Source organism: Oreochromis aureus, linkage group 23 (assembly GCF_013358895.1).
Source record: "Oreochromis aureus strain Israel breed Guangdong linkage group 23, ZZ_aureus, whole genome shotgun sequence".
Taxonomy (NCBI): domain Eukaryota; kingdom Metazoa; phylum Chordata; class Actinopteri; order Cichliformes; family Cichlidae; genus Oreochromis; species Oreochromis aureus.
In genome coordinates, this window is record NC_052963.1 from 13,233,316 (window position 1) to 13,245,475 (window position 12,160).

General features: G+C 40.0%; 5 protein-coding genes across 6 annotated transcripts; 1 reads left to right on the forward strand and 4 right to left on the reverse strand.

Moving 5' to 3' along the window:
• Positions 1-808: 808 nt before the first annotated feature.
• LOC116321870 (gamma-crystallin M2-like) lies at positions 809-1,950 on the reverse strand. Its single transcript, XM_031741814.1, has 3 exons — positions 1,933-1,950; positions 1,252-1,494; positions 809-1,081 (listed from the first exon to the last, which is right to left on the reverse strand). Exons 1-3 carry the CDS (start codon positions 1,948-1,950, stop codon positions 809-811), a joined length of 534 nt encoding a protein of 177 aa, XP_031597674.1.
• Positions 1,951-3,094: 1,144 nt separating this feature from the next.
• On the reverse strand, positions 3,095-3,803 carry LOC116321869 (gamma-crystallin S-1-like). The gene is made up of 3 exons (XM_031741813.1): positions 3,789-3,803; positions 3,474-3,716; positions 3,095-3,367 (listed from the first exon to the last, which is right to left on the reverse strand). The coding sequence occupies exons 1-3, from the start codon at positions 3,801-3,803 to the stop codon at positions 3,095-3,097; spliced, it is 531 nt and encodes a 176-aa protein (XP_031597673.1).
• Positions 3,804-5,445: 1,642 nt separating this feature from the next.
• On the reverse strand, positions 5,446-6,632 carry LOC116321880 (gamma-crystallin M2-like). 2 transcript variants are annotated; one of them, XM_031741825.1, is made up of 4 exons: positions 6,624-6,632; positions 6,298-6,540; positions 6,158-6,162; positions 5,446-5,710 (listed from the first exon to the last, which is right to left on the reverse strand). In XM_031741825.1, the coding sequence occupies exons 1-4, from the start codon at positions 6,630-6,632 to the stop codon at positions 5,446-5,448; spliced, it is 522 nt and encodes a 173-aa protein (XP_031597685.1). The 2 variants fall into 2 exon arrangements, with proteins under 2 accessions (XP_031597685.1, XP_031597684.1); XM_031741824.1 differs by lacking the exon at positions 6,158-6,162 and having other exon boundaries at positions 5,446-5,721.
• A 1,614-nt stretch (positions 6,633-8,246) lies between these two features.
• Positions 8,247-9,671, reverse strand: LOC116321879 (gamma-crystallin M3-like). The gene is made up of 3 exons (XM_031741823.2): positions 9,531-9,671; positions 9,149-9,397; positions 8,247-8,522 (listed from the first exon to the last, which is right to left on the reverse strand). Exons 1-3 carry the CDS (start codon positions 9,543-9,545, stop codon positions 8,247-8,249), a joined length of 540 nt encoding a protein of 179 aa, XP_031597683.1. The 5' UTR covers positions 9,546-9,671.
• Positions 9,672-9,999: 328 nt separating this feature from the next.
• LOC116321877 (gamma-crystallin M3-like) lies at positions 10,000-10,843 on the forward strand. The gene is made up of 3 exons (XM_031741820.1): positions 10,000-10,008; positions 10,164-10,412; positions 10,565-10,843. The coding sequence occupies exons 1-3, from the start codon at positions 10,000-10,002 to the stop codon at positions 10,841-10,843; spliced, it is 537 nt and encodes a 178-aa protein (XP_031597680.1).
• The last annotated feature ends 1,317 nt before the right edge of the window (positions 10,844-12,160 follow it).

Genomic DNA, 12,160 nt, shown 5'->3' on the forward strand with positions numbered 1-12,160 from the left:
GTTAAAGAATGGATTTAGACACAAGCTCATTTTTCCAGAATGTCAAAGGTCATAAAGTCCATAAAAGGCTGAAAACACAATGTGAAAAAGAATGAAAAATACAGGTTGGAGAGGGACAAACTGTCCAAAGCTTATCCCTACCTGGCAACCCTAAAGGTATCGTTTAATTATTATTAAAAGGTAATAATTGAACTATAAAGGATAAGTAAATCATTCACTATTATTAGAGCCATTAATGTAAACCATTACCAGTGTTACATTAGAGCACTGTATCAAACGTGAAGGCACTATTTTGAGCCCAGGTCAGGCAGATGTTGATGAAGTTAAATAAATCGTAAAATCAGAGTCCTGCATCATATCTACAGTACTGTGTATCAGTGAACAACTGTAGCTGTCTGACATCGTGACAATATTTTGCTGTTGTTGTCTGGGCACCTGCTGGGCAGTGGATATTGTTGCTCTGCTGTATCATTTCTGCCATCTGTGGCACAAATAAACAATAGCTGGCTGCTGGCATACCACTAGTCCTTGTTGGTGAACCCTCCTGAATTACCAGCAGGCTTTTTTCAGCAGTTTTATTTCTAGGCTTTACCACGAGCCGCCAGCTGTTGGCACGCTAATTAAAAACCTCCCGCCGGGCACCGCAAAGTAGAACTTATCCTGTTTTCATGCTTTTTTTTTTTTGGTTGGTTTAAAACAACAAGAAATAAAATCACAGCAGTTCATTATTTGTCTATGCCTGCGGGTTTATTTGCTCAGTTGAATGAGCGACGGGAGGAAAGCGAGAAAAGGGAAGTGAGCTTTTGATCTAGAAGTCCACGACGCGTCTAATGGAGCCTACAGATGGATGAAGAGCTCCCCACTCCGAGTGTCGTCTGTATTCGCCCTTTTCCAGCAGGTACTGGCGCCCCCTGTAGCTCGGATGCTCATAGAAGACCCAGGTGCCGTCCTGGACGTGGGCCGAGTGGATGTCGCGGTAGCGCCAGCGGTCCTGCAGGTTGGGCATGTCTTCGCTAAACTCTATCATCTGGCCACTGAAGTCTGGACGTTCGTAAATGCGGATCCTGTGCCTGGTGGATGGCTTAAAGATTTAAAAATAAGAATATGTTAATAATTGATAGGAATTTAACTTTAAGCAGCTAAGACCACATTTGTCCATCCTGTAAGAAGGAGAACAACACAAACACAAAAAATTACAGAGAAGAAAGTATACATAGTATTCTAGTTCTGTGGTTGTTTCCTGAGACTTACATATCTAATGAAGCGACAGGAGCGAATGGTGTCATTGAAGCCGTTCCAACTCTGATAGTTGGGGTACTCCCCTTTACAGAGGATGTACTGGTAGCCCATATACTGGGGTCTCTCATAGATGACCCAGGCTCCACTCTCCACCCGAATAGAGTTACAGCGGCTGAAGTGGGAACTTAGCTCGGGACAGTCGCTACTGCATTCGTAGTAACGACCCTGGAAGTTCTTGTCCTCGTAAAAAAAGATCTGCAAGCAAGAGTGTGAATTAAAAGCTGTAAGTTGTAAGTAAAACAAACCCTAAAACTCTCCACATCTCTATGGACAACATCGCTAATATAACTCTTTTGACAGAGAATTTGAGTTATACGTTATAAAGTTTGTTGTACTAACGCAGGGCAAATATTGGACTTTCACTTTTTTGTGCTGCTCCCTAGTGACTAAAAATGAAATAATTCAGCTTTAAGCTTTTTGTCAGGGTTACCATCTATATTTATTTGTGCAGGAACATTCATGCACTTCAGCTTATATCAGGTTATATCTGACAAAAGCCTCGCCCGCTCGTCACACTAACACACTAACATTTGACAGGACATCAGCTCAACTCCATTTAGCAAGAAGCAATCCACCCACAGCTTAGCGTGAGGTCATTACGGCATTATCATATCGCACAGTTGTGGCACTTACCTTCCCTGTGCGCTCCATAATCGCCTCGTGTTCCTCCTCACCCAATCAGATTAAAGCCCCTCATACACACTGCATCACCGGCGGTCCACTTTTAAATAAAGGCTGATGAACTGCATTGCCAGGGGAATCATTGTCATTCAAATGAGCTCTCCATTAACATCAGCACATTAGCTGATTCTGCAATTGTTTTAGCACATGACCTATATATGTGTTGATGCAGAAATTTTGACTGAATGCTGTTTAACTCTAGAAAAATAGAAATAATGTTGCTGAAAAATCAGTTCTTCATTCATGTCACCTCCCATATCCTCCAAAGAACCATCCTAATCATTTATGTCCTCTGTAATGGACATTGATTTTTGGTACTAAATACAGGACATCCTGGGCTTTCCATTGATATTCATATGCTTGGGTGGTTTCTTTTAGCTCCATTATATTACATAACATATACTCTTTTTCTATTTTTCTGTTATTGTTTTTTTTTTGCCTAGTCAAGTATAACTAATCCTCTTGTTTATTATTATAACTGTTCTTATTGTCACATGCACAGTTAAGAACAAGTTTCCTTGAAATCTCTTTAACAGCCTTCCCCTCTGAACACTATTCACTAATAGAATTAGATAGAAAATATTTATAAATATAAACCATTGACCATTACAACATGTTATAAATATTAAATAATAAAATTTTGTGTGTATCCTCCTGTTTTTGCTTAATAAATATACTCATTTATATAAAGAATAAAAAGCTTGGACATAAAAAAAAAATCTCTAATATATTTGTTTTGTTTAATGCAAGTGCATGCGTAACGTGCACATGAGTTTATATACTGGTGCAAATTTTAAACAGTGTTTTCTGAAAGTTCTTGTAGTTATTTTACTATGATTTAAAATGACTTTCACTATTTAAACATTGCATTTTTCCAGTTTAAATCAGTATTTATTATTTCTATATTAAGTTTTAATCTCAGTAAAGTCTAAAAAAAAGCTTTAATTTGATTTTTTTTAAATGTTGTGATTAAATGTAATACAATATGGATAATGAGTGAAAAGGATCATGGGTAATAAATGACAAGCAATGTTTAATTTTCTATCATGACTTTATTTTAAGCATTTTCAGCCATTTTCCTTGTTTTTATTTTTTTCAAAGATTTTGTCAGTGGCTACTGCTCTTTAACCCGGCGGATGGATCCAACGCTGGGCTGCATGCCCCCCCACTCAGCGTACCTCCTGTATTCGCCCCTCTCAAGCAGGTACTGGCGGCCCCTGTAGTTTGGGTGCTCAAAGAAGATCCAGGCTCCTTCGAACACCTTGCAAGAGTGGACATTGTTGTTTTTCCAGTGCTTGGGGAAGGCAGGCAAGTTGTCTGCCATCTCCATCGACTGACCTTCAAAGTTTGGCTTTTCCCAAACTTTCAGCCTCCATGAATTCCCCACCTGGAAGGAACAAATGAAAGAATGGGAATGTCTGCATTGTTGGTTTCTAACTGTATTATATTGTGAATTGATTATACACCATGCACACACATATATAATCACCTACATTTCTAATAATTCGACAGGACCTGATGGAATCGTTGATACCTAGCCAATACTGGTAGTCTGGATACTCTCCTGGGCTTAGCACGTACTGGTAGCCCATGTAGTTTGGTCTTTCATAGACTACCCAGAATCCTCCCTCCACTCTGATGGAGTTGCAGCGGGGGAAGTAGGTGTGCAGGTCACTGGAATCATTGTCACACTCGTGGGACTGACCCTGGAAGTTTTTGTCCTCGTAAAAGATGATCTGAGAAAACAAGTTTTGATGAAACATTGCACTCACTGAACTCTAGGAAGTGGCTGTTTTGGTAAAACAAACACATTTTGTACTCATTTATCTCAAAATACGGTACAAGCATGAATCATATTGCCACAAATATGTGCCTGTCTTAAACATACAGTACCTTCTCCATTGTCGATATCAACAGGTTTGGTGTGATATAAAACATTAAAGCAGCCACCTCCTATATTCACTTTATACAGAACAAGGACAATAAAACTAAGCACATGGCTTGCTTTCTGTGAACTGGATTATTCAATCACTGATTCAAATATTTATCCAGGCTTATCACATTGTTCTGAAGCAGTGAATCCTGTTTCCCTAAACAATGCAAACGCACAGTGCAAAGCATCCCAAAGCCACTGGATGCAGCAGAGCGTGCTGACAAAAACAAGGGCACTGCAGGACAGTTGATTTGATATGAAACGCTTTGAGCTGAGTCAGTGATACAGCAGGAAGGCACCAGAGATATTCATACACACTTTATAACTAATTCATATTATAACAAGTAAGCAGTAATTTGATTGATCATTTACTCCTAACTGATTGGCGTTCCTTTCCATGATAAATAAGCTGATTCCATGCACTGTTGATGATGCAGGGAAAAACTCCCATTTGAAACAATGCATGATGACACAAGTGTGGTCTTCAGCACGACACTGTGGTGAAGGTTAGGTAATGTTTAGGAAACAAGCCGGATTGCGGTTAAAAGGAACCAACACAAACAAAAGGTGATCTCCTCTTCCCACCCTGTTATTAATCGGAACCTTAACTCCACACTTCGTAATTTCCACACAAACAAATGTCATTTTGATAAACTTCCTTTCCTTTATTGAATCATCAAGGCAGATTTTTCTTTTAAACGTAACAAGCAGATTGCCACAGCTTATACAAACATTCATGCTCCCCAGAGGGTGAACTCCTCACACGATGACCTTTAAATCTGCCGCCATAAGACCGCTGTTGTTACTGAAGAATGATCCAGATTCTTAAAATAACAATAACAACGTTTTAATTATTGTCCTTCGACTAATGATACACTTCATCACTTAAAGGTACCCAACATTAAATCATCAGTACTGAATTACCTTCAGCAGTGAAACTACTAGCTTCTTTGTACTTTTTGACATGGAGTTGCAGTGTTGTATTTACACGAGAGGTGTAAGAAGGGAGGCGACTATTGCAGATTCCTGAACTTTGTGAAACTGCGACACAAAAAGTCTTCACGTCTTCAAAATGAACTGATTTAATAGTTCTACTTGGCTTTTATTAATGTATTCATTCTTCAAAGATAGGTACTGTTTACTCTGTTTTTTTCTAATCTAGCATTATGTTTTACATTTTACTTGGAAAATTGTTCTATTATTGGTATGTTACTTGCATCTGTATGTACCAGCTTTGTCAAGCATTTGTAAAGAGTTTTAAATTGTGCTTAAGTTCTATATATAATTTATATATAGTCTTTTATATTTTATACATAATAATTTAATAAAAGTCAATTGTGTTTTTATTTTAGATCTTCAAAATTTTGACCTCTAACCTTAAAAAACAGCTCAAACTCTATTAGCAACCGGAGCTACTGCAACCTTCCACATCAAGCTTGAGGCACATTTGATGAAATCCACAAGGACAAAGTCAATTTGCTTGAGTCATTTATTGATTGTCATGTGCATCGCTTTTTAATTATGACTGTTAATCAAAACTCTGTGATCCTGCGGAAAGAGCCGACGCCAGGTGAAGATGCCCCCCAGTCGCTGTGCTGCCGGTACTCGCCCCGCTCCAGGAGGTACTGGTGCCCACGGTAGTTGGGGAGGTCGTAGAATACCCAGGCACCATCTGTCACCACACAGGAGTAGGCCTCGCGCATCTTGTAGGTATCGTAAACCGATGGGCAGTCGTCAGAGCACTCCACCATCTGCCCACCAAAGTCCGGCCTCTCGTACAGCCTCAGCTTCCATGCACTACCGTAGACCTGCAAACACAAATAAAGCACAGTGTGCTCAGTGCAGATTTACAGTGCCAACTTTGGAGCAGTGTTTCTATTTTATGGCCAGTGTTATGAAAAGTCCTGGAAAATTCCTCCCAAAGATAAAAAAATACATGTGCAGGGTTTCACTCTAGGCTATCGGCTCACATGGACTTACATTTTTATTATGTAATGTATTATGTAATCTCTTCAAAGCTGGTCTTTGGCTGCTATTGCACATTAGACTGATTTAAAGCACAGACTGATTAAATCAAAACAATGAGCTTAAAGAGGCTATAATGTTCCATCAAACAGAGAGAAATTACACCGCTTCTGACAATTTTAATCAATTTTTTTTTTCTTTTTAGAAAAAGCTAAAAGTTGCTGCCAGTTGTGCTTCCTATTGTCTACTTGTTTAGTCTGCCGGCTTAACAGTGAGCACCCAGCCTGGACCGGTGCCCTTGTACAATGCTGTCCTGCAGGGACTGCCCAAACACATTTCCAGAAGCAGTCTATGTGAAACCTCTGTTGGATTTTGTGGCTGAAGGAACCTGGAAAAAAAAAAGGGGGGGAGGAACTTACATTTTTGACAGTACGGCAGGATTTGACATTGTCGTTGAAGGCCATCCACTGCTGGTTGTCGGCGTACTCCCCTGGGCTGAGGACGTACTGGAAACCCTTGTAGTTGGGTTTCTCATAGATGACCCACACGCCGCTCTCCACTCGGATGGAGCTGCAGCGGTTGAAGTATGTGTGCAGGTCAGCGCAGTCGCTGCTGCAGTTGTAGCAGCGACCCTGGAATTTCTTCTCCTCAAAAAATGTGATCTGTGGAAAACGTAAGCTTTTAATAAACCCGAGCGGAGGAAGAGTCTTTAAACGCACACTGATCGCAACAGGTCTTAGCTTACCTTCCCCATTTGGATGCACTGTAGACCTCATTCTTTGCTGCAGCCCCATCAAAGTATTTAACGATAAACAAAATGTGCAGAGTGTGGCAAGTCTTTGATACCCAAATGAGGTAGATTTACATATCAGCAAAATAGCTTGGAGCTGTTTGATTTGCCTTTGTTCTGGCCTGATGATGGCTCTGTATCAAACACATGCTGGAACAGTGAAGGCAGAGGATCAGTGTTAGACTGTGAGGGACAGAAATTATTTAACGCTGTTTAATAATAACTCTCTTTTTTTAAAAAACAAAAACAAAACAAAACTGAAGGTATTATTGAAAATTGAGGTATTACTGCATAGAACCTAAGTGAACATGTGACTAAAATGGCATTTTTAGGCTTTTATTTTCTATTTCTGATCCTACAGGAAACAAAAACCCTGCCTCAGGCAGTATTTACTGGTTTAAGTATATGCAGATAGACTCAAAAATGTCTTTTGGACTGCTGTTACAAATATAAAATGCATACATTAAGACCTGTTCTGTGCAATTGAAAGTGTTTACATTATGTGAAACTGTAGAATATTACATCTTTCTGTCTAGTTTCATTAAACAGATTAGACCTTTTATTTAGTGATGATTTGGTTAAGTCCATTAGGAACCTTCAGACTATATATGTAACAGCTTTAAAGTAATTAAACATCAATATATGCAAGAAATTGATAAATTATACTATACTGTACAATCTAACTCAAAAAAGATTTGAGATGGACACAGGGGGGACTCTGCACTCCACAAGTGGCCTTAGCCAATTTGGCCATGTCACCTCCAAAATACCCAATACGAGCACTTATGCCTCATATTGTTTCTACTTTCTATTTACTCTAAGTGCTTCAGTTTTAAAGCACACACTTAATGGATCACACGGGCATAAAAGAGGGTGACAACCTTTTCAAACAACTGATGTCCTTCATCTTTCTTTTCCTAAACAGTCTAAAATAAAGAGGTAAATCCTCAAAAGTCCACTGAATGAGTCCTTTTTATTTTATCTCCTTGGATTGTTTTTTTCTCTTCTCCTTCTTGGCTTCTCAGTCTTGGTATAAGCTTGGGGGAAGTTTTGTTCCTTCTTGTTTGGCATTCAGCATGGTTTGCTCATTACAAACCCACTACACTTTCAGATTTTTTGATTCTGTTTCAACACGGTTCTCTGTTCATATTGTCTTTTAATTTATACACAGCACTTTGTGACTTTTATGTCTGTGAATAGTGCTGTATAAATAAACTTCACTTACTTATGCTTTACAGTTTTCCTTCTTCCTAAAGTCTTTGAGAATTAGATACAAATAGGAGTCTTATGAGCATCTAGTTCTGAAATTTACTGCTAAAATAAAACCAAACTCTCTCAGTATTCAAAATTCCTTATTATTTCTGTTTGGGATTTATTTCCTAATAGTAAATCCTCTCTAAAATACAGAACTTTGAAGCATCTACAAATGCAGTTAATCTTAGAAACCTTTCTAACATATTACTTACAATTGAATTTTGACTTATCAGTATTTACATTAGAAAAAACAGGCGTGTGTCTGAATGGGATTTCAGCTTGCTTTATTATTTTCACAGTACATTTGGAGTGTGTGATTTTGAGTTAACAGGAGTCCATAATGCGCCTGATGGAGCTGAACTTTGTGATGTTGCTCCCCATCTCTCTGAGATTCCTGTACTCTCCTGGCCTGAGGTACAGCATCCTGCCTCTGAAGCTGGGCTGCTCGAACATCAGCCAGTGGCCGTCCATCACGTTGCAGGACTGGCAGTCAGACATGTGAAAACGATCCATTATGTTGTCGCAGTCGTCGCTCAGCTCGTACATCTGGCCTCCGAAGTTCTCCCTCTCGTAGATCCTCATTCGGAAGGGGCCTCGGTGCTGTGGATGAAGAAGCAGAATGACTGTGGCCTGTAAGTCTATAAAACCTATCTGTAGCTGAGAATGTAAATCTAAAACTACATCTTGGACAACATAAAGTAGCGATATTATTAAAAAAAATTAAATATAAAATAAGCATAAATGGAATTTTTAAATCTAAAACTGCTTAAAACTATATTTTAATGTTTCCCTCTATCCATCTTCTTCCGCGTTTATGAAAACTTTTGCTGCTTCATTGTATATGGCCATATCCATGGGATCTGGAAGTTTTGTTCTAAACTCTTCCAATTAGGACAGGTGATTGCACCTGAGCAGGATGGTTAAAGAAGGCTGGGAGATATGGATGACTTCTAGTGAGTGAATCCTAAATTTAAAATATTATACATGCGGAAAGATAGGACTGAACAGTTAGGCTCAATTTTTATTTCAATATATTTCACAATTAATTATAATTTTTCTGCTGCATGCAGGAGGGCAGCCTTTGTGCTCAGACAAATGTTGACCAAATGGCTGTTTTTTTAGCTTTCATTGTCACTGGCCTTCTACATCTACATATTTAAAAGGTCCCTGTCTTGTCCTTTCTGTTGTGGCTGGGCCCCGAATGCAGCTCAATGTCATCCACCTACCGTGGGGATCGTGCGACAGGATCTTATGCAGTCGCTCATGCTCATTCCCATCAGGCGCTGGTTGTCTGGGTATTCTCCTCTCCTCACCAGCATCTGATGACCCATGAAGTTCGACTTCTCATAGACCATGAAGAGGCCACTCTCCACCCTGCAGGAGTTACACCTGCTAAGGTAGGATGTGAGCTCTGGGCAGTCACTGCTGGTTTCATAGGAGCGACCTTGGAAGTTCCGGTCTTCATAGAAAATGATCTGCAAAAGAGAAAAACAGGTGAAGTGTATATATATAAGCAACCTGTAAACAGCTATTTGGCATATTTGTTATTATGAACTCATGAAGTTTAACTTTAAAACTTCCTAATGTTATTAGCTAAGTTTCACTTACCCTCCCCATGGTCATGGTTATCTCAGATACATCTCATCAACATCGACCCTTTTCCCTTTTTATACATTGCACAGCTTGTGCTGAAACCTTTGAGTCATCACTCTATATTGTGGCACAGCAGCACTATAGCGTGGCAGACTGTATGTCCGATTCTGCAAATAGGTATTGTGATAGAAATTTGGGATTTATGCTCCCTTCCAGCAACTTCTACTATTGCATTCATCTCTCTTCTGTAAAAATCTATCTAGTATGAACATCAGATCTATAGATGAGACTGAATGTTGTGGTAACAATAACAGTATTAAACAAACTCTATTGAGGTGTACTGTGAAATGTGAATGCTGTGCCACGTGAACCTCATGATGAGTCAGGATGTTTCACACAAAGGTGTGGAAGGTGGTCTCGGGCTCATACTGTATATAAAAGTGGCATGGGCTGGCATCAGTTGGAAAAAAACCAAACCGTCACCATGGGCAGGGTAATACTTCTCATTTGCTTGTATGGTACTAAAGAAAAATCTTACAATACTGAACAATTAAGACTTGTGGAAACATCCCAAGAGGGTTAGAAATGCAAAGCAAGTCCATCCAAATATTAAATCACCGCTCTGTGGCTCTTGTTTATTTTTTGCAGATCATTTTTTATGAGGAGAGGAACTTCCAGGGTCGCTCCTATGAGTGCAGTAGTGACTGCTCTGACATTCACATGCACCTGAACCGCTGCAACTCCTGCAGAGTGGACAGTGGGTGCTTCATGGTGTACGACCGCCCCAACTTCATGGGTAATCAGGTCTTCTTGAGGAGAGGCGAGTACTCTGATTTCCAGCGCATGGGAGGCATGACGATGATGGATACCATTCGCTCCTGTCGCTTGATCCCCATGGTAAGACATTTTGGTGGTTGTAGATGGTCTGTACCATTTCATGTGGGGATTGCACAGACACTCCAAAGTCCAAAGAGGTAGCTGTTAGGTCAGCTGGACCTGGGACAGACTGCATTTCTCATGTTTTATGTCTTTTTTTCCCGCTCCATTAGCACAGGGGACAGTTCAGGATGAGGATCTATGAAAGAGAGAACTTTGGAGGCCAGATGCATGAGCTGATGGATGACTGCGAGTCCCTCCAGGAACGCTTTTATATGTCTGACTGCCAGTCCTGCAATGTGCTGGACGGCCACTGGCTGATGTTCGAGCAGCCTAACTTCAGAGGGCGCATGATGTACGTGAGGCCAGGAGAGTACAGGAACCTCCGAGACATGGGAGTGAGCAACATAATGAAAATCAGCTCCATCAGACGCATCATGGAAATGTGCTGATTGTCTGTCCATTCACAAGAAACTCTGGGAGAAAAATAAAAAAAACCTAAATATTTTTGAAGTATCTCTTTCACTTCATGTGTGGAGTCAAAGATGCAAACGTCATGCTTTATATCCTTTAAGATAAACTTGTAAGTTTATCATAACCTTACAGCCTTAATCAGGACTATTTGTGCACATTTGTGCACATTCAACAAAATACTAAATGCCATCACAACTCTAAAGTTTCACACCAGCTGACTAGTTAGAGCAGGGGTGTCGAACTCCAGGCCTCGAGGGCAGTTGCCCTGCAGGTTTTAGATGTCACCCTGGATCAGCACACCTGAATCAAATGATTAGTTCATTACCAGGCCTCTGGAGACCTTCAAGACATGTTGAGGAGGTAATTTAGCCTTTTAAATCAGCTGTGTTGGATCAAGGACACATCTAAAACCTGCAGGACACCGACCCTCGAGGCCTGGAGTTCGACACCCCTGAGTTAGAGGTTGGATCCCTCGATTCAGTATCATCACTTAAACAGTTTCTACTTAAATACTTATGTAGCAAAGCGCCGCTGTTGCTCCATTGTTATCTCAGTTATAGATAATTGACGTGGACACAAAGATAACATATAAAAATGACCACGATGGTCTAATGCAAACGCCATTTGTAATACAGCACATCACAGCATCACCAAGCTACTTTAATGCTCAGTTTTAATTGGGTATTGGCTATAATCAACATATCAATCAAAATATTATTACAGCTGTGAGAAGAATAAACTTTCCATAGCACTCTATGCAATCCTTTTAAAAACGAAGTACACCCCATGATTCAGTGGCAATAACTTGAAGTAATTGTTTTACGTATGACTTTATCAGTCTCTGGCATCATTGTCTAGGAATTGTGGCCCACTCGTCTTTTAAGTGTTGCTTTAGTTCACCTCTTTATGCGTTTGGTTAAGCATTGTTCTCTCAATGTCACACCACAGCATTTTCATCAGGTTAAGGTCTGAACTTCGGGTCTTGCAACACCTTCATTCTTTTCTTTTTCAGTCATTCTGTTGTACATTTAGGGGTGTGCTTCAGATCGCTGGTCCTCGTGTACTATATGTTAAATCCTGTGCAAAAAAGAGTTTCCATGTAAAATTACTGTCAGATTTAGGACACATATGCACTGGTGACTATGAGTTTACCTAGACATGAAGTGGAGAGAGTGGTGACTATGATGTAGGAGGGAAGGGAGAGAAACCTAAATTATTAGTGTCCAGTGGTCCAATGGTTCAGAGGTCCAGTGAGTAATCCAGAAATGGGAAAGCTTTCCAAAGTGTTTCCACAG